This window comes from Argopecten irradians, chromosome 8, assembly GCF_041381155.1.
Source record: "Argopecten irradians isolate NY chromosome 8, Ai_NY, whole genome shotgun sequence".
Taxonomy (NCBI): Eukaryota; Metazoa; Mollusca; class Bivalvia; order Pectinida; family Pectinidae; genus Argopecten; species Argopecten irradians.
In genome coordinates, this window is record NC_091141.1 from 1,143,776 (window position 1) to 1,166,045 (window position 22,270).

The following is a 22,270-nucleotide window of genomic DNA, read 5'->3' on the forward strand; positions in this document are numbered from 1 at the left end:
AACCCTAGCTTTATATGTAGTGTAACTAAATTTTAGGGTATAGGGAAAGTCCAATTATAAATGACTTCCTTGATTTAGACGAGGTTTATACTTCAATATAAAGTATTCCCACGTTCGTTACCCTAAATGTCATAAAATGTACACGTGTAAAGTAAATGTAGGTTGAGGAAATCACGATAATCGTCAAATTATGTTACTTTCACCACCCTCTCATGCTATATAATGGTACAATAAATCACAAGAATGTTTAGTTTTCCTGAAATTTAGCTTTTATATACATGTACTAATTTATGGCATTATTGGCCTGTTTGACAAATAATTTTCTGGGTTTTTTCCTTCATTTTTTGAAATTAGGATAAATGATAAGGCGAAGCAAAATGGCTGTTCCCCGTTTAATATTTCTTATCATACTTTAACCTTATACTCTATCAAAATTCCGGCCTTTAAAAAATGACTAATCAAATATTTTCGAAGTTTATATTAAACTTTGTTCCAAGCTTTGAATTTGCTCCCAACGTTTGTAATTACAAAACTTTTTAATTCAATCTCATTGAGGACTTAACAATACACAAATGATTAAGATGATTTGTTTTTGTTGATGTGCAACCGAAAATTGAAACGCATTTTGATAAAATTGCGATTATGTAATATTTTGAGTGGAAAACAAACCTATAAAGACAGCGTATTGTTTAGAATAACTTATGTAAGATTATGTTGACTGTAAACACAGTTTAGTCGCCCGTTTTTGTAATTTCAATGATATTCTTATGATCCATAAGCAAGGTTAGTAATTAGAATTGTATACATGAAAACATGCAATACATTACACGTTCTTAACGTTTTTTTTGTTGGTGGAAAGGGTCCACTTTGTCTGATATACATTATTGCAGATTGAATTTTACACATGATAACACCAGGTAAGAGTTTGTACCGCCATCAAAATTTACAGTCGAGAGCAGATGAATGAAAATAATTATGTCTAAATTTCTCTTATGCATTTACTCGTTAAAAATATAATATCTATGTAAATCCCAATAGAAGATTTCCTTATTTACAATGAAAGTACTAAAAGGTGTTCACCATCGTCAGAGCATAAACAAAATTTATTGTTGGTTAATGATTTATATCTAATTGTGTGTATAAAATATGTATTTTAATTATTATTTAATTGTATTTAATTAAACTTATACAATAAGCTGTTTTGATTTTATTGTCTGCTCAATCAGTTCCTCATTCCTTATAGGAATCATTACCATAGAAAATATTCATTTATTTTACTGTTTTTATTATTTTCAAATAATTTTATTCTAAAGTAAAATAAGAAGATCATATTTTTTCAATTGTGGTAATAATATTGTAACTTAAACTATACCTATTCTCCTTCTTCTGTTTTAAATAGATAAGATTATAATTCGTCGGCGTTGTAGCACCTTTAAGCTGATTAAAGACATTCGAGATGATAAATATAAACGGAAATGGTTTAGTGATACTGCAATCCGGGCAACACAAATCCCGACATAATTATCTTGCTGTTGTTCTTTTAAAAACATGCATGTTTACAATTATTTGCTTAAAACAATAACTATTTACGTCCATGTGCAGACCTCAAATATGTTATAAATAATTCCGTTATGAATAAGTTTGGTGACTATTTTGTTATAACTGTTACACCTATTAGTGCCGACATACTTCTAATCAATACAAACTATATCATTTGTCGTTAATAACAAAATTGGTAGCCGATTGCATGTCGTGCATTTGGACTACCAATAAAGGCGACTATTTGTGCGTATATATATATATATATATATATTTATATACCGTCATGTCAAACAATAGCGTTCCGGGTACACTATTTCTGTATCATTGTGACCCGAGTTATATACGTTTAGTTTACCAGGCCCAGTAAAACCTACCTGGCCAAGGTATACCCGATTTAAACTTCCTGGTCTGTTTGTAAATACACAGTTGGCCGACGTATTGACGGAGCCCCTGGAAGGAACAGACGACTTCGAGCCACTAGACCTGTCCCTACGAAACACTATGGAGGAAACAGTGTCGGATATGTATCCTAGGGGGCTAGCTGTGGAAGACTTCCTCAACCCAAATGCGATGGAAATTGAACAGAGTGCCTTAAGTACAGGTAATCATGAGATTTTTATTTTTATTGTTATCATTTGTTTTAGAGGTGTTTTCCTTCCTTGTTAAAGCGAAAGTAGAAAGGGTATCCTATTACATGTAGTTTTTATATACAGAATGGAGAATGACAGCGATGTCGATATTATTTTCTCCAAAGAAAGCTTAATAATTTGTATCTAAGTTTTAAGCTTTACTGATTTGTTTATATAATTGTATAGATATACATATAATAAAAACAATGAATTATACATAAAACAAAAACAATGAATTATACATATAATAAAAACAATGAATCAGAATTTTTTCAAAGCTGTTTTCGAGATGTAAATATTTAATACAATTTTTAATACATTTTAAGTATACTAATATCTTACTTTTTCACTTTTTGTATCATTTTATATAATCTTCCGGTTATAAGGTCATGGAAATGATATTTTTACCATTCAATTTTTTTCTCGATAGAATACTATACCTAGTTAATGGATCGTTTTGTTTTTGTTATTCCATATCTTAAACATTTAACACTTACTAACAACAATATTATTACCTACGTGTGTTTGGTTGTATTTATCAATACGATGATAATTGTAACTATAATGTGATGTCATGTACATGTACATTGTATCTATAATATTTTTTATGATTTTATGTAACTACATGTATCAATGAAACATTCTTTATCATGTGTTGTAACTATAGCATTATGTATGATGTGATGTAAATATGACATTATGTATTATATCATATACATATAAAATTCTGTATGATATCATATAATTATGATATTCTGTATGATGTCATATAATTATAATATTCTGTGTTATATTATATAATTATGATATTCTGTATGATGTGATATAACTATAATATTCTGTATGATATCATATAATTATGATATTCTGTATGATGTCATGCAACTATGATATTTTGTATGATGTCATAGAGCTATAATATTCTGTATGATGTCTTGTAACTATAATATTTTGTATTATGTTATATAACTATAATATTTTCTATAATGTCTTGTAGCTATAATATTCTGTGTGATGTCTAATAACTATAATATTTTGTATAATTTCTTGTAGCTATAACATTCTGTATGATGTCATATAACTATAACATTCCGTATGATGTGATTTGATTATAACATTTTGTACGTTGTAATGTAACTATAACATTCTGTATATATTGAAATGAAACTATAACATTCTTTATATTGAAATGTAACTATAACATTTTGTATGATATAATGTAACTATAACATTCTGTATGATATATTGTAACTTTAACATTCTGTATGATATATTGTAACTATAACATTCTGTATGATATAATGTAACTATAACATTCTGTATGATATAATGTAACTATAACATTCTGTATGATATAATGTAACTATAACATTCTGTATGATATAATGTAACTATAACATTCTGAATGATATGATGTAACTATAACATTTTGTATGATATGATGTAAATATAACATTCTTTATATTGAAATGTAACTATAACATTCTGCATGATATAATTTACCTATAACATTCTGTATGATATATTGTTACTATAACTTCTGTATGATATGATGCCAATATAACATTCTTTATATTGAAATGTAACTTTAACATTCTGTATGATATATTGTAACTATAACATTCTGTATGATATAATGTAACTATAACATTATGTATGATGTCATGTAACTGTAACATTATGTATGATGTGTTGTAACTATAACATTCCGTATGATATATTGTAACTATAACTTCTGTATGATATGATGTCAATATAACATTCTTTATATTGAAATGTTACTATAACATTCTGTATGATATATTGTAACTATAACATTCTGTATGATATAATGTAACTATAACATTCTGTATGATATAATGTAACTGTAACATTATGTATGATGTGTTGTAACTATAACATTCTGTATGATATATTGTAACTATAACTTCTGTATGATATGATGTCAATATAACATTCTTTATATTGAAATGTAACTATAACATTCTGTATGATATAATGTAACTATAACATTCTGTATGATGTGTTGTAAATATAACATTCTGTATGATGTCATGTTACTATAAAATTCTGTATGATATAATGTAACTATAACATTCTGTATGATGTGTTGTAACTATAACATTCTGTATGATGTGTTGTAACTATAACATTCTGTATGATGTGATGTAACTATAACATTGTGTATGATGTGATGTAGCTATAACATTCTGTATGATGTCATTTAACTATAACATGCTGTATGATATAATGTAACTATAACATTCTGTATGATGTGATGTAACTATAACATTCTGTATGATATAATGTAACTATAACATTCTGTATGATATAATGTAACTATAACATTCTGTATGATATAATGTAACTATAACATTCTGTATGATATAATGTAACTATAACATTCTGTATGATGTGTTGTAACTATAACATTCTGTGTGATATAATGTAACTATAGCATGCTGTATGATATAATGTAACTATAACATTCTGTATGATGTGTTGTAACTATAACATTCTGTATGATGTGATGTAACTATAACATTCTGTATGATATAATGTAACTATAAAATTCTGTATGATATAATGTAACTATAACATTCTGTATGATGTGTTGTAACTATAACATTCTGTGTGATATAATGTAACTATAACATTCTGTATGATGTGTTGTAACTATAACATTCTGTATGATGTGATGTAACTATAACATGCTGTATGATATAATGTAACTATAACATTCTGTATGATGTGATGTAACTATAACATTCTGTATGATGTGTTGTAACTATAACATTCTGTGTGATATAATGTAACTATAGCATGCTGTATGATATAATGTAACTATAACATTCTGTATGATGTGTTGTAACTATAACATTCTGTATGATGTGATGTAACTATAACATTCTGTATGATATAATGTAACTATAACATTCAGTATGATAATAACATTATATATGATGTCTTGTAAACTAGTGCACTTCTGTGTGAAACTTTATCTATCACTGGTATACATAATACATTTGTACTTTTAATCTCGGAATGATACCATGTATCCTAATAGCTTTAGTCTGTCTTTGTCTGTTATACCCACATGCAACAGATATGTGTTAAACGTCAAATAAGAATATTATCACAAACAACAAGAATGTGTGAACTATATTAACATACTTGATGCGGATATTTATCAATTATTGTCCTTTGTTGACGCTCACCATATGGATCGAATCAAAGGTCTGTAAGATTTGTATTAGATATGTAGTAACTTTCCAAATGTCCACAGAATAATATTTTCATATTTTTATTACAAGACCATAGAACGTTACCCTGAAGAATTCAACGTTTTTGCTATTGACGTCAAAGAAGGAATATTGACTCAATGGTCCTAAAACTGAACTAAAAAATGCTATATATCGAATCATGCATTAGCCAATGTGAATAGTGGGAAAGCAGTGCATATCTAATACGAACACATGTGATATGATATCATTTAGATCAAAATTTACAAAACAAAACAACATGGACTCAAATATAAAATGTTCGAATAAAAAACTGAAACTTAGTTGATGAACTAACCATTAATTTTCTAACATACTTTATAGATAAATTGTCTAAATTAGTTAAAACTTGATAGATCTCGATCAGAGGAAATGACCGATGCTGTAATTTTTCACTTTTCATATATTTCTCAAACATACAAGATATTCTGATCCAAAATGTAATACTAAACCATTCACGGCTCGTGACTCTCACATCGAAAGAGTTTTACTGGATAATTGTTATGACAGAAAGATAACAAAGTTCTTAGATTAAATAACTTCTATCACAGTATACCATAGACAGTTTAAAAAAAGTATCATTATCTACAAAACAGAACTATGTACTTGCAGCAAAAGAAAAAAAAATAACTGCAAATAATACTCAACATTTCTGATAGTCATTATTCAATTATTTCCCCATTACCAAGATATTTTATTACTGAATAAATAAAATAAATGAATACAAAATTTCGTTTAATCGATAACCAATGACTGAAGACAAACATGCGGTTCACATATATTAAACAAATATTTAAGGCAAAGAAATAAAGAAATATAAAATAATCAATAATCAACGAAATAGTAGATGCACGATCAGCAAAACGAAAGGCATATGTGTGAAAAACTCTACCAATTCCTTTATTTTTCTTAATTGGAATTATTTCCATTTTGGTTTCTTGAGATGTCAGGCCTCATCTAGTCAATGTTCAAAATGAATGTCATTTCACAGAAGGTGGTCATAAAATAGTATTGGATAGCAGGCTACGTCTTTGTGAAGTAGCTATCATAAATACATTTTCACATTTGAAGTTTGATGGAGCTTCTTCTTAATCATTCAATTATTTTCACTTAACCTTTTGAATCCTTATTTTGATTGTTTATTTTGCTCATAATGTATATAGATCATGAAAATGAATTATGTGAGATATGTTCTTACCTTCAGTTGCTAATACGGGGTCGCTTTGCTGCACCATAATATAATGATACTAGGGCGATATAACATGACCAAGGCCCATCACTGAAAATAATTTACTACGAGAGGTACACTTTCAATCATGTTTATTTGTTTTTGTATGTGTTTTATTTATAAAAAAATATATTTACACAAAATGTATCAGCACATATTATACTTATATTTACATATGTCCCTAATTAGTCAATGTGAGGGGAGTTGCGTTCAAATTAGCGTAATCGCAATGACGTATGAATACAAACGCAGTGTAGGTTCGGACTACTTCTAGTTCACGCTTCGAAAAGATTTTGCGTCATAAGTTCAGTCTTGACGGATTTCAAAATAACAATAAAGAGAAGAGTTTCTATTAGATCCAATTAAATATATGTATTTGACATCAAAACAAAAGATGTGTTCAAGCATTTTAACGGTAATAAACAACCAAATGAATCGCTGATCGGGGCTACAACCGATCGCGAGGGGCTTTCCTCGGGAATGTTCGGGGAAATGCAATACAGTAGTTACGTCAGTATGTGTGTACAGAACATCTGATTGTTGGAGAACAATTCTTGGATCGTCTAAGGGAACGATAGGTTAACAGGTCATGTACAGGTTTCCAGAAGAAAAATAAACATTACAGGTAATACCCATCCGACACAGTATCATCAGCTTTACCCCCGTCTTTGCATTCTAAATAGGCCTACACACACCATGCAATTACTTGTCTATCCACCATACAATAAATAAAAGTCATGACTATAAAGAATTTAGTCTAAATTATTTTCGTAGAGCGACACATACATAACAAACATTCAGCAGCCCAATGGTCATACCATCAATAGACTATATCACCGTTACTTTCCTCGGTTGAAAATCAAATATGGCGGACCGCTTCACTTCGGACCGCATCACTACCCTGACAACGATACATACCGGTAGTCGTTCCGCTTCGCTTATCTTAATTTTTTTATTCGAAATGGGCATTGATATATTATCAAATTGAAAAGAAAAACATAATCTAAAAATAATTTAAAAGTGTCATTGTTATATTTCAAATCAGCTGCAGCTATAACATTCAACAATCGGAACTATATCTTCGGTCGTCCTGACTACCGTAGTTACCCAACTTAGCAACCATCACCGTTTTAAATTTGACATAAAAGTAGACTTATTTATGAAAATATAAAGATTGAACAGTGCTTTGATTACGTTAAAGGTGGTATGAATGCAATGGGATACAGACATATTCTACATGTAGCGCTAACGCACTACATTGAATATGTCTGTATCCCATTGCGTTCATACCACCTTTAACGCAATCAAAACACTGTTCAATCTCTATATATTACATTTACTTTTACATGGGAAATACCAATTATATTATATCTAATAAAGATGCCAATATATAACCGATAAATCGAGTACTAAATTTTGTGTCATTTATGATATATGATATTTAGTTCATTCCTTTATTAACCAGTTTAATCAATTTTATTGTATTTATTATTTCTTTGTAGAAACAAATAGGGTTTGTAATATAGATAATGCAAACTCAGAACATATCTCATCACAACTAGATCAGATATCGTAAAACACTAGCTTGCATTTTATAAACTATCCACTGGTGTTATCAATATACCGTTGATGGCAGTTGTTAATTATGTAACAGTTTTATTTACATTTTGATAAAGAAAAAGGGTAAAATGATAAACGGAATGTATCAAAACGCAATATCAATTTTTAAGTTATCTTCTCATTATTTATCTTTTTTTTTTAAAAAGAAGAGATAAAGTAGGTAATCTTGTTGCCTACAACTATTAAAATCCAGGCTAGATCAACAAAGACTACTATGGTGGCATCACAATCATCGTCATTGTAATACCAATCATCTTCATCAAAATTACAAAATTGACACATCATGAGTTTTGCAGGATATATAAATATAATTTCCAATCTCCCGGCTGCTGTTTTGTACAAGTGTTCCTTGTTCATACGTTAAACTAAAGAATTGTCACAATAAACACATCTCTACCTCAGTCATTGCTAGTAGACAACAGTAGAATATTATGAAGATTGATTAATTTCACTATTTCTTTATGTAGTCAATGAGATTTCTCATATTATTCATTAATTGTGCTACACGATACGCGCGTTTGAAGAAAGTGTGAACAATAATAATCCTTGCATTTATTAAGTTGTAAATTTACAGTAGGTGTTTATAATATACACATATATACAGAAGGATACTTTCAGTGCTCTGTTTACCTAACATGACAATGTTAATCGTGTGTATTCACTAGATTGTAGGACCTGGTAACTCAATACGTTTTCATTGTTTACCTACAGGTAGTAAATGCATTCATTGTCACACTGCAACAAGGCTTCCTTTAGTATTGTAAGTGCGTTTTAACGCATTACTGTTAACAGTTATGGATTTAATCAAAACAAAATACTCGTCATGAAGATACTTTGCTTGTATTTTAAACGAAAATCGTAAAAATGCAAGGAAAACGAAAAAACCTAAAAACGTGAAAGAATTGCATTTAAATTGCGTATGTGATCTGCATGGGAAATAGAAATTTACAGTGATATTAACCGATTGATTTATTATGAGATGAACTTTAATAATCAATAATCGATATATCTGTGATGCAGAATTATATTTATAACTATATGAAATAAGACTCATCAAATCAATTTACATTTTATTTCATTGTGCCTTTTACTCTTTGTTATACATTGTATAAAATGAACATCGTTTAATCGATCACAATGCTATAAATGTCAGTAAGTTTTAGCTGTTGTGCTTTATACAAGTATATACAGTGGACGTTAATAAAAATAACAAGTATTTGTTTACCGAGTGCGTCGTTCCGTCTGACTGATTTCTGTTTATAGCTTAAAAGTATTTCCAACCAAACTCATTGTTGACCTTCCTTGTTGAGTGACCTAGTTTGTGTACTTGGTTTTTTTTTTTTTTGGTTTGTTTATTTTTACGTCCTATTAACAGCCAGTAGTTTGTGTACAGTTTCAATTGGATTAAGATATATATAACAACAGTATATGTAATGTCGTTGTGCAGTTTGTCTCTTACAATTGGCTGGATGTAAATCGTATTACCCTAGGGTGCACTTAAGCACGTTAATGTAGGCTATAGTTGGATTCATTGTTTAGATGAATTAATTACTGAAGGTTCACTCCCGTTGATATCGTATATTTTATCGTACCTGTATTAATAACAATGCACAATTATTCAACATCAAATTTTATATGAATTTTGGGAGCACAGAATAACAGTTTCAGACTACAGCAGAAAATAATAACCTTCTCAATCATGGTGAATCCCTTATCTACGTTGAATATATCCTTACCACTATCACTATATAAAAATATCTGAGTTGAATAGATTAGTTAGCATACCATTTTATTTAAAATGTTCGAGTAATACACTGTCATTTGTATGCATGTATTATGGAATTACTGTCGTTTTTGGACTAAGTACCATTGCACTAGTTGTGTATTACAATAAGGTATGATTATTGTTGTACATTTATATTTGACATATGTGTTTAGCTTAGGACACTGTTGTACTTCATACCCCGTTAAGAAATTAAATTGGATCTCGCGTGCATATCGTCTGTTGTGAGTTATCGAGTTCCATGAATCAATGAGGGTACCCGCTTAACTTTATGTGTTTGTGCAGCGAATTGTGCAAACATATTCAGGCTGACGACAACACTGGACTTCTCCGAACTCTATCTGTCTAGTTCCGAGAATCGAGGGAGATAAATAATCTATTGGGGTAACCTGCCCGGACTCGTTCATTTCTACGATCAAGGATTTACCCTATTGATAAAATGAAAAACGATAACTTATTATTTGAAAATGATCAACATTCAATGCATATATATGCAATATATAACCCTAAAAGATTTGTTTTATTTACATACAATTACCATTTATTACCTTAACACAAATTTTGTATGCTTACTTTCAGTAATAAGGACATTTTCTGTCATAATGTCTCCTTCATATTCAGGTATGTTAATACATGCTAATTGATTTCATACATATAGTTCTTGTTTTATTTACTCAACGTATACGCCATAATCATATCATCTGTAGGATAGCAAACAGAACATCACTTAACTAACCGTATTTTCATACCGTGTGATTTCTACTTTCGATTTTGGTAGTCGCCCATTTCAAACGGTTAGGCCAAAGGAAGGTACGATAGATCGATATGATTATATCCAAAATGTTATTGGAGTTTTGTTATTGAGTTCGTTTTGCATTTCTGTAGACAGAAACCTAGTTAACTGAGGCTATTTTATTGATCGAGAGATTTAATACAGATTGTCTCCCCTGATACATAAATATCAATGAAGTTGAAATATATTTCTTAACAAATGTTTAAATGGATCATTCAGTTTTTAAAAATGATAAGCAATTTGTAATATTATCTTACTTTCACAAAGAAAACATTTAAGTTTTCACAATTACTAATGTGTCTTATTTGTTGTATATCAACCAATGAACGTTGTTGGTACTGGTTTTACTGACAACCTTATATCAGGTAGAACAAGAACAGCTAAAACATAATACAAAGTATCACTCGTAAAGCTTATTGTCGTACCAATTCCTCGTGGTATTTTTTTTATATATAATGTTGTATAACCATATCCAACATCGAAGTATTCCAATATTTTATAGTTATTTTCTTGCTTTGTTTATTTCCATAAAATCAACACAAAGTGTGTGTAGTTATAATTGTATACAAATCATGTTGATATATCGAACCCCCACCTTAATATCAATATTGCGATGTTCTAGATTATGTTATATTTCAAATTCTTTTTACATAATTCTATGAAACTGAATAATGTGTCAATTTTTTCCATAGTATTTGTTATATTTCTTTTATATGAATTTTATAATATTTTTATAATAAATATGTCACCTTACGGTGGCCATTTTCAATTCATTTAACTCTTTTTTTCTGTATGTGGAGTGTGCATAAATATATATATATATATAGACCAATTTGTTGATATTTGTTATCAATTAACTTATTGTATTGATATGCTAACAAATAGGTCAGAATAAGTGTTAAATATATATTTTTAGATATAAAAATATCTGTATCATGTTTAACATGGTTTGTTCTGTATCGAAGGTACATGTATATAATTATGTGGTTATATAAAGTTATGGTGATTCGCTTATTCAATGTTTCACATTATATTTGGTTCAAATCAATATTTACAGTAATTCAAACGTAGATATTTTTATAAGTTTACACCAACCTTACAAGTTTTTTTTCAAATAATATCTAATATATAGCATTCAAAAACAGAATCATGTGTTTACTTAAACATTTGTTAAATAAAATTGGTTGATAGTTTCAGTGTCAAAAATGTAGTAGCAGCAGGGAAGTGCGAATCAATACAGCGAGGTAAAATGTGATTTCTCTACCGAGTAGCTCCCCTTGGTCTGTAGTAAAGGTAAAACTACACATAGTGACTATCATTTTATGTATCAAAGTATTTGATGTTAATTAATCAGGTTATGATGATATGTAAATACGATCTTTCCTTTTCTTATATTCTCGATTCCAATATAGTTTCCTGCTTTCTGCTTATGACGTTTTCCATTGCTGGAAATAATATTACATTACATTGAATCATTATTGTGTTGGCTAATATTTCATTTCTTATGATACATTATTGGTATACATTATTGGTACTGTATAATTTCATTTCTTATGATACATTATTTGTATTGTATAATTTCATTTCTTATGATACATCATTGGTATTGTATAATTTCAATTCTCATGATACATTATTGGTATTGTATCATTTAATTTCTTATGATACATTATTGGTATACATTATTGGTACTGTATAATTTCATTTCTTATGATACATTATTTGTTTGTATAATTTCATTTCTTATGATACATCATTGGTATTGTATAATTTCAATTCTCATGATACATTATTGGTATTGTATCATTTAATTTCTTATGATACATTATTGGTATTGAATTATTTAATTTCTTATGATACATTATTGGTATTGTATAATTTCATTTCTAAAGATACATTATTGGTATTGTATAATTTCATTTCTTAAGATACATAATTAGTATTGTTCAATTTTATTTCTTATAATACATTATTGGTATTGTATAATTTCATTTCTTAAGATACATAATTAGTATTGTTCAATTTCATTTCTTAAGATACATAATTGGTATTGTAAAATTTCAATACTCATGATACATTATTTGTATGGTATAATTTTATAGTTATGATAGCGTATTGGTATTGTATAATTAAATTTCTTAAGATACATCATTGGTATTGTATAATTTCATTTCGTATGATACATTATTGGTACATGTATCACATACTTCATTTCTTATGATATATTATTGGTGCATGTACATGTATTGTATAATTTCATTTCTTATGATACATTATTGGTACATGTACATGTATTGTATAATTTCATTTCTTATGATACATTATTGGTACATGTACATGTATTGTATAATTTCATTTCTTATGATACATTATTGGTACATGTACATGTATTGTATAATTTCATTTCTTATGATACATTATTGGTACATGTACATGTATTGTATAATTTCATTTCTTATGATACATTATTGGTACATGTACATGTATTGTATAATTTCATTTCTTATGATACATTATTGGTACATGTACATGTATTGTATAATTTCATTTCTTATGATACATTATTGGAACATGTACATGTATTGTATAATTTCATTTCTTTATGATACATTATTGGTACATGTACATGTATTGTATAATTTCATTTCTTATGATACATTATTGGTACATGTACATGTATTGTATAATTTCATTTCTTATGATACATTATTGGAACATGTACATGTATTGTATAATTTAATTTCATATGATACATTATTGATATTGTATAATTTCATTTCTTATGATACATAATTGGTAATGTATAATTCCATTTCTTATGATACATTATTGGTAATGTATACTTTCATTTCTTATGACACATAATTTGTAATGTATATCATTTCTTTTTGGTAGTTTTTAAATATAATACAAAGATAAACCTACCAAATATACCATTGCTATATTGATGTAGTATTCAGTTAGTTTACATGGCATTGCACTACATTGTCGACTAAACATTATTTAAAAAATATGTTAATATTACAATATTTGTTAAGTACAAGGAAATATGCCTTAGCGACCACCTCTTGAACATAGCTAAACCTGTGTATAATGACCACCTGGCTGTAAAGACTATTTTCCCTTTGTCCTTAGGATGGTCTTTACAGACAGGTTTGACTGTAGTTACATTACATTAAATTATGATTTAAAAAAATAAAACTTTTTGTTTACTTGATGTTCACTTAGGGAATAAATACGAGTTTCTTATCTATTGACTATGTTGAAAATACCAACATAAACATCCAAAGTTTAGAGTATAGGGATGTTACTATCCTGATATGGAAAGTTGAAATTTGTAAATCCTCACACTAGTCAAGCAATTCAGTTTAAAAATTATTCATTTTTTAATCTGAAGAAAAATTTAGTGGTTCTTATGAAAGTGTTCAAAATTTCCGAAATGTTGAGTGTCGATATTTTCATTACCTATAACTGCATTTGGAACCTAAATATTGACATTTAGACAGTAGGATGTTTTTACTCGTAATATGAAATAAGAGTAAGAACACAAGAAGAAATTGAAATTTGAAAGCTATAATTGATTCCAAATATTGTTAAATTGTTTTATATTTACTAGTCACTAAACAGAAATTTAATGTTATATCCAAACAGAAACGTTTAGATGTACCTATTATCCTTACATACATGTAATATTCAAACAGAAACGTTTAGATGTACCTATTACCCTTACAAATATGTAATATTCAAACAGAACTGTTTATATGTACCTATTATCCTTACAAACATGTAATATTCAAACAGAACTGTTTATATGTACCTATAATGCTTACATACATGTAATATTCAAACAGAACTGTTTATATGTACCTATTATCCTTACAAATATGTACCTATTATCCTTACAAATATGTAATATTCAAATAGAACTGTTTATATGTACCTATTATCCTTACAAATATGTAATATTCAAACAGAACTGTTTATATGTACCTATTATCCTTACAAATATGTAATATTCAAACAGAACTGTTTATATGTACCTATTATCCTTACAAATATGTAATATTCAAACAGAACTGTTTATATGTACCTATTATCCTTACAAATATGTAATATTCAAACAGAACTGTTTATATGTACCTATTATCCTTACAAATATGTACCTATTATCCTTACAAATATGTAATATTCAAACAGAGCTGTTTATATGTACCTATTATCCTTACATACATGTAATATTCAAACAGAACTGTTTATATGTACCTATAATGCTTACATACATGTAATATTCAAACAGAACTGTTTATATGTACCTATTATCCTTACAAATATGTAATATTCAAACAGAAATGTTTAGATGTACCTATTATCCTTACATACATGTAATATTCAAACAGAAACGTTTATATGTACCTATTATCCTTACAAATATGTAATATTCAAACAGAACTGTTTATATGTACCTATTATCCTTACAAATATGTAATATTCAAACAGAACTGTTTATATGTACCTATTATCCTTACAAATATGTAATATTCAAACAGAACTGTTTATATGTACCTATTATCCTTACAAATATGTAATATTCAAACAGAACTGTTTATATGTACCTATTATCCTTACAAATATGTACCTATTATCCTTACAAATATGTAATATTCAAACAGAACTGTTTATATGTACCTATTATCCTTATATACATGTAATATTCAAACAGAACTGTTTATATGTACCTATAATGCTTACATACATGTAATATTCAAACAGAACTGTTTATATGTACCTATTATCCTTACAAATATGTACCTATTATCCTTACAAATATGTAATATTCAAACAGAACTGTTTATATGTACCTATTATCCTTATATACATGTAATATTCAAACAGAACTGTTTATATGTACCTATAATAATTACATACATGTAATCGTTTTTAAAAGATTGTATTTAAGTTATGTTTACATTGTCTAACTTTATGTTGTTTAATAAAAAGCTTGAAAAATAAAAAAAAAAATAAAAAAAAACACAAAAAAACAAACAAAAAACTAACAGGAAACAAGTTGCGATATAAATCTAAAGTGGGAAAGAGGGAAGTAGACCATAATCGTATATATCTTTTTAAATTATTTTCTTTAGAAAGGTTTTTACGGAAGTTTCTTTTTTTATTTAAAGATTACCTTTGTTCTTACCAGAAAATGAAACTGATATCCAGGAACTGTCGTCACCTGGAGATTTGTTAATCCCACTACCGATGTGGTCGGAGGGGGAAGAAGTGGACAAGTACGACGATACCTGTGAAGTGGGCCTTGTGGAGTACGAGATCATGGCATCAGTAGATAATACGGAACCTCCCTGTTATCCCCACAGCCCGGGGTCAGTCGGGGACCTGTCAGATTATAGTTCAGGTAAGTCGTCAACATATATATGTAACTCTCTCCCTCCTATCTCTCTCCATATTATCTCCACAGCCCGGAGTCAGTCGGGGACCTGTCACACTCATACTTTAGCCCAGATCAGTCGTCAACAAATTTATATATATATATATATATCTTTCTCTCTCTCTCTCCCTCTCTCTCTCTCTCTCTCTTTCTCTCTGGTAGGTATAAAGTGTAATCAAATTCAACATAACCCTTTCAAAGTAATTGATAATTTACACCAGTTATGACTGAACAATAAATAACTGATGGTGTCTAATTAACACAAAAATACATGTAAATTATTTATTTTATTTTGCTCTTAGACATGCGCAATTAGTACTTCATTCCATACATGTATAGGGCAGAGTTTCCGCTATTGTTTTAAAAATACGACATCTAATGATCTGTAAATACATGGATATCATTTGTACATAATATGCCATCGTCCAAATACATGCACAAGTTTATTTTTGATTTTGAAAAGATCTTCCAGTAAAAAGAAAAATCAGAAAAGAAATTATTTTAATGTTAATTGAATAGTGAACTTTATAATACAATATCTAAAACACTTAATTTTACACATATAAAGCCAAGCCAAATGTGAACCTCCGTTCCTTTGTTTTATTCTTTTTTATCAACAATATATTGGTTCAGATATGTGCATTAGCTGTTTTGAACTATCAGTTTAAATGCCTACACACTATGAGACAAAATACCTGACGTCCGCGATAGACTCTGTCAATCATTTGCACTACAATGATTCGTATCTTGGTTATGCCCATGGGCGCTCCGATAAGGACTATTGGCAACTACAAACAAACGCTTTTGCACATTGAGTATAAAGGTATTTGTCTTCCGGGAATTAAAGTTTCATTGGTTATATTTTTCAAAATATTATATAACAACGATAAAAAGAAAATTTGTGAAATATGTTTAAAGCTTTTAAATCGGGTCACCGCTCAGAATAAAATACCTGTAGTTAGGTTTAAAAATATCAGCATATATACAATGCAACAAAAATGAAGAAAAAAAAAAAAGAAAAAAAAAACAAGAATAGGGAAATATGCAAACATTTAATCAAATGTATCACATTTTGATAGTATTGCTAATATCATCTCAACTTACCCACTCTTTTAAAGTGAAGAAACGTGCAACTCATTATGTAACACTAACAGACATTTTAAATTTTAAAAGATATGTCTATATACATGGGTATTTTAGTTTGAAAGTCTTAATATTTCATATGTGTACACCTTTTGTGATCTCATGATATAAAACATGATTTTGATACTTTACATACATTCTTGGAAAATGTTTATTGAAGAAAAAGAAAATGTATGAATAGTCCTAATTAATTTTAGTTTAATTGCCAAAAATCTACAATCTACGGAATATATCAGTGTGAAATATCCTGAATATGTTTCTAAGGGTTACCACGGCTACCTAACTAACGCCATCTGTTCTATCGATTGATACCGTTATCCAGGAAACATATATAAAAGGCCAGGTGTTTTACTGGCCGATACATATATGTCGTCATTGTGAGGCCCTCAGCGGGGCAGAGATAACAAACAAAATATATAATTACTCATATTTTTATTCATTTTGCCTTAAATGCACAGTCAATTTATAAGAAAAGTTTCTTTTGTAATAATTACATGTGATCAGCGATACGTTTGCCGCTAGTGAACATGAGTAATTGTCTATGAACCCTTGAGCGTATTTCGTGACACAAGCAGGAAGTAAAAATGAGTAAATCACCACTTTATTGAGATAAACACAGACATTCACAGTCACTATACTTGCAGACTGCAGCGTGGAACCCGGACTTGAACCTTGCACACAGCAGACAATGATAGAACTAGAAAAAGTGAACGTTTGTTCACATGTGTCCGACACTACCACTCCAAAGGTGAAAATTGAACCACAGAACCTTCCGGACGATTCCGTGTTCAAGCCCTACTACTGCAGCAACGGATATGATGAAAACGACATTAAACGCGAAGTGATGGATTTAGCAGACACGTATGAGGAGGAGGACTCAAACAGCGACAGTTCCGATAAATCTGTGGATAAACAAAAGCGAAAGCGACCAGGAAGGAAGAAAGGACAGAGTAAGTTAATTTACTACAGTAACATATTTTTTTTAAATCACAGAATATTTGTTTATGTTATTTTAAAAACTATTTAACGATTATAACTATGCATTGTTTTCCTTTGTTTGTAATCATTTCAACTGCTTCTTTTTAGCATCCAGTGTTTATCATTTATGGGAATTCATTCGGGACCTCCTACGGAACCCTCAACACTGTCCAAAGATTATAAAATGGGAAGACGAGGAGGAAGGAATTTTCCGTGTTCTGAAATCTACAGAAGTGGCCAAAGAATGGGGCTCAATGAAAAAGAATAAGACAGAAATGACATATGAAAAGCTCAGTAGATCTTTAAGGTAATTGAAATATTATCTTAAATTATTTTTTCAACTGGTTTGCTGATAAAATGATGTATTTAAACGTTTTGCAAAATTATTTGTATTTTGTTCACTGTTTTATCCGAAAACTTCAAGATATCTTTTATTTTGTATTCAATTTCTGAATTATGTAATGTATACACATGCCATGTGGCCTCGTATATGGTTTCCGTGTACACGTGTGCTTGTCCACGATGTAGTTTGTACACCTTTGTAAATGTCATGTGACATGTTATCGCGGTTTACTTCCTGGTTGACTTGCCTACGTAAACATCTTAATATTTATTACACTGAAATGACATTTGATTCATGTTTCTAGTAAACAATGCACTATCATATCTATATTGAGATTTAGATATAATACCGTTATTGTATTGTATAAAAATACCGTATTACTACCACCTAATGCCTATCGTAGTCAAACTATTTAATTAACATGATAGTAAAACAAAATCTGTCATTATCTCATAATATTTGTTTATATTGAAATTGAATTGAAATATTGTTAATCTTATACCTTGTATTTGATGCATTTAAGTATAAAGATATATTGAAATCGAATCTCTACAGATCACCTTCTAAAATGTTAACAGTGTTTTGTTAAATATGATAAAATAAAAACCCGCTAAAGACTTTAAGGTTTGGGAAAATAGGTTACATAAGAAATATTCCTCAAAAACTAATTAGGAAATAAATCTTCGAATATCATTAAATTGAAATTAAAAATATGAAAATCCTCATTAAATAATAGTTTCCTTTTTCGGTATATCATTAAGCATAGTGTTTCTGAACGTAAAGTCGTACACATCGAGTGATTGAAATATTTTTATAGAATATATCTGTGACAGCAGAGATGCATCACGGTTGATTAAAATATAACACAATATTCAATATCGAATTCATTGCATTTTTCTAGAAATGTAAACTTAAAAATGTATTTGATTTTGATATGTAAAGCACCAACAATACATTGGGAATGAATAGTTATTATTTTAACTGCATCGTTGTTTCTGCTTTAGATATTCTCGAAAGGAAGGATATTTTGACGACATTCCAAAAGACAGAGGACTACCAAAGAAGTTGTGTTTTAAGTTCGGTCCAAAGTCCCATGGTTGGAGGCGCGGCACGTGAAGGGTGTGAGCTCCATTTTGCCGCAAAAACCTTTATCACTGAAATATGAAGTGGGGTTTAATTTTTGTTAAATTTTATGAAGAGATATTCCATCCCTACATAGTCGTTGTCTTCCATGTCGCGGTTTAAAACGTATTTGGGCGTATGGAAATACTGTAAACTTGCGGTGCCATTCCAATATCTGATCCAGAAAATCGTCAAGTTCAGCTACAGATACGTTAATCGGAATCAACATTCTAATGCAGTTTAATGTACTGACGTTATTATTTTTTGTGTGTCCGTGCCTTATGATACATAGCATGTCAGATGATATGCAGATGCTGTACTGATATCTGTATAAGGAATGATGTCATGGAATTCCGTTTTCTTGACAACAATACACCAATCATTGGCGTAACATGTTTCGTTACATTTCCAACATATGTACAAGACACATCGATCCAACTTCCATTTAATCGTCATCTGTTATCAGATACAGTGCGTTATCTTGATTTGAAACCGATATGACATGTAAGACGAAAAACCAGAAGCGAAATAGGATTTTTGTTTAAAACAATTGTTGATTGATTGTTACGTACCTTCTCCAGAAGTGAAAGGTAAAACGATATGAAATTGGCTGGAATAATCGTTACTTTGAGTTCGAAATAACTCCATAGTTTCCAGAATGGATGCATCTGTCGGAGAATAAGGGGTAATTCCCACAAACTATTGATGACTGTGGCAGCATGTTTTGTGAGTGTAAGAGAGTATGTTCAGAACACAATATTTGTGATGCAATACGTAAGTCAATGGTCGAGTGCTACTGAAATAAAATCAAAATGAGAGAATGATTGCCTTTTTGTAATCTGATTGAGTTGTGTAGTTGAATGTCATTTATTTTTGAATCTAAATCCTGTGTTACGTATCATAAAGGTCAATTGTATTTTCATAAAAATGTCTCATATCAAAGACATCTTGCCATTGGAAGTTACATTCCCCCCTTCTGTAAGAGGCCTTGAATTTATGAATTTCATTTATTATTTTCTCATACTGTATAACATGAAATGTCCCTTGTGTAGAAACATTTAATGTTTTTTGTGGTCACTATCGAATTCATATATCAAAACACTTACATGTAGTTTGTTTTAAATGTTATTGTTATCATTGTGCCATCTTCAAATTATGAATATTACAACTCACGACAGTAACTGTAAAACCCAAACCACGAACAAAAAAAGTATACTTGGTGTTGTACAATATTTTATTCACAGTGATGTTTCTATATAGTCTTTTGACACGTGTAACGTTGTTATATTTATGACAGTTTTTCTTTTGTGGTATGGGATCGTCTTCAACAAGTTGTCTTGAATTAAACAGAAAATGATGGAATAATCAATAAAATGATGATATGTAAAACTGTTATATAGTAACATGTGTTGCAATAATACCTATTTCTATATTACAATAGGAAAGGAATGACCAGTATCAACTAGTATTAAACTCAATCCAAATTCATAAAGGTTTCTATGACAAAAATCTTACGAACAAAGCAAATAGCACACATATGTCTAGGGCCAAAAACACCTTTTTGTAGTCGCACCCGTGTAAGACTAATATGTTGACATAGGTATCAGTGCGTTTGCAACTATTTAGAATGACGAAATGAAATCTAATATTAAAAATGAGTATGTTTTCTCAAATAGTGGAAGTGCCATTTTTGTACTACGCCAATGTTCCATGATATCAAAACGCTGAAATGGTTAAATACAAAGTAATCTATAAAGTTATATTTCTGTTATGTGTATGTTTTGTCCAACAATATTTACATATTCCCTGTAGATATTACTTTATTACATACGTAGTATAATTCATATTTCCCTGTAGATATTGTCTGGCAATATTACAATATTAAAAAATTGATTTGTAGATACCAAAAACCGTATTATGATCTATCAGAGTTACTTCTCGTCGAAAATAGTGAGTTCTCGTTCCTGTCCAGGTGGCGCCGTGGTACCCGGTCCAGCATCAGTGATAGGAGAGTTCCAATATCTTAACACGAAAGGAAGTCTCTATGTAAAGAACAATAGGACAATATAGACAATGTGTATATACTATGTTGTAAATATTTTCAAATAAAACCAATAATATATTTGTAAGTTTTAAATTTACTTGTTACATTATTCTTATGATACCATAGTATTAAAAATGTGACTTATATTTTAATGAAAAAAATACAGTTTTATTTGTTAGAAATGAGCTCTGTACATATTATTTGAACTAAGAATTTTAATAATTAAAGAGCTTCAATTTTATTGAAATCAATCAAATATTTGTCTTTTTTTAATTTCCATTGGCTGCTCGTTCTCTTAATAATAAATATTCTTTAACAATA

General features: G+C 29.2%; 1 protein-coding gene across 2 annotated transcripts in view; it reads left to right on the plus strand.

Annotated features, from left to right (window-relative positions):
* The window catches only part of LOC138329053 (uncharacterized), a 38,162-nt gene extending 15,892 nt beyond the window's left edge, over positions 1-22,270 (plus strand). Inside the window, exons 3-8 of one of the 2 annotated variants that reach the window (XM_069275771.1) lie at positions 1,969-2,143; positions 10,663-10,704; positions 16,074-16,286; positions 18,107-18,412; positions 18,549-18,747; positions 19,788-22,270. In XM_069275771.1, coding sequence (XP_069131872.1) covers positions 1,969-2,143; positions 10,663-10,704; positions 16,074-16,286; positions 18,107-18,412; positions 18,549-18,747; positions 19,788-19,899 — 1,047 coding nt within the window. In that variant the 3' untranslated portion in view covers positions 19,900-22,270. The remainder of the gene's footprint in view (positions 1-1,968; positions 2,144-10,662; positions 10,705-16,073; positions 16,287-18,106; positions 18,413-18,548; positions 18,748-19,787) is intronic. The other variant, XM_069275772.1, reaches the window with a different exon arrangement.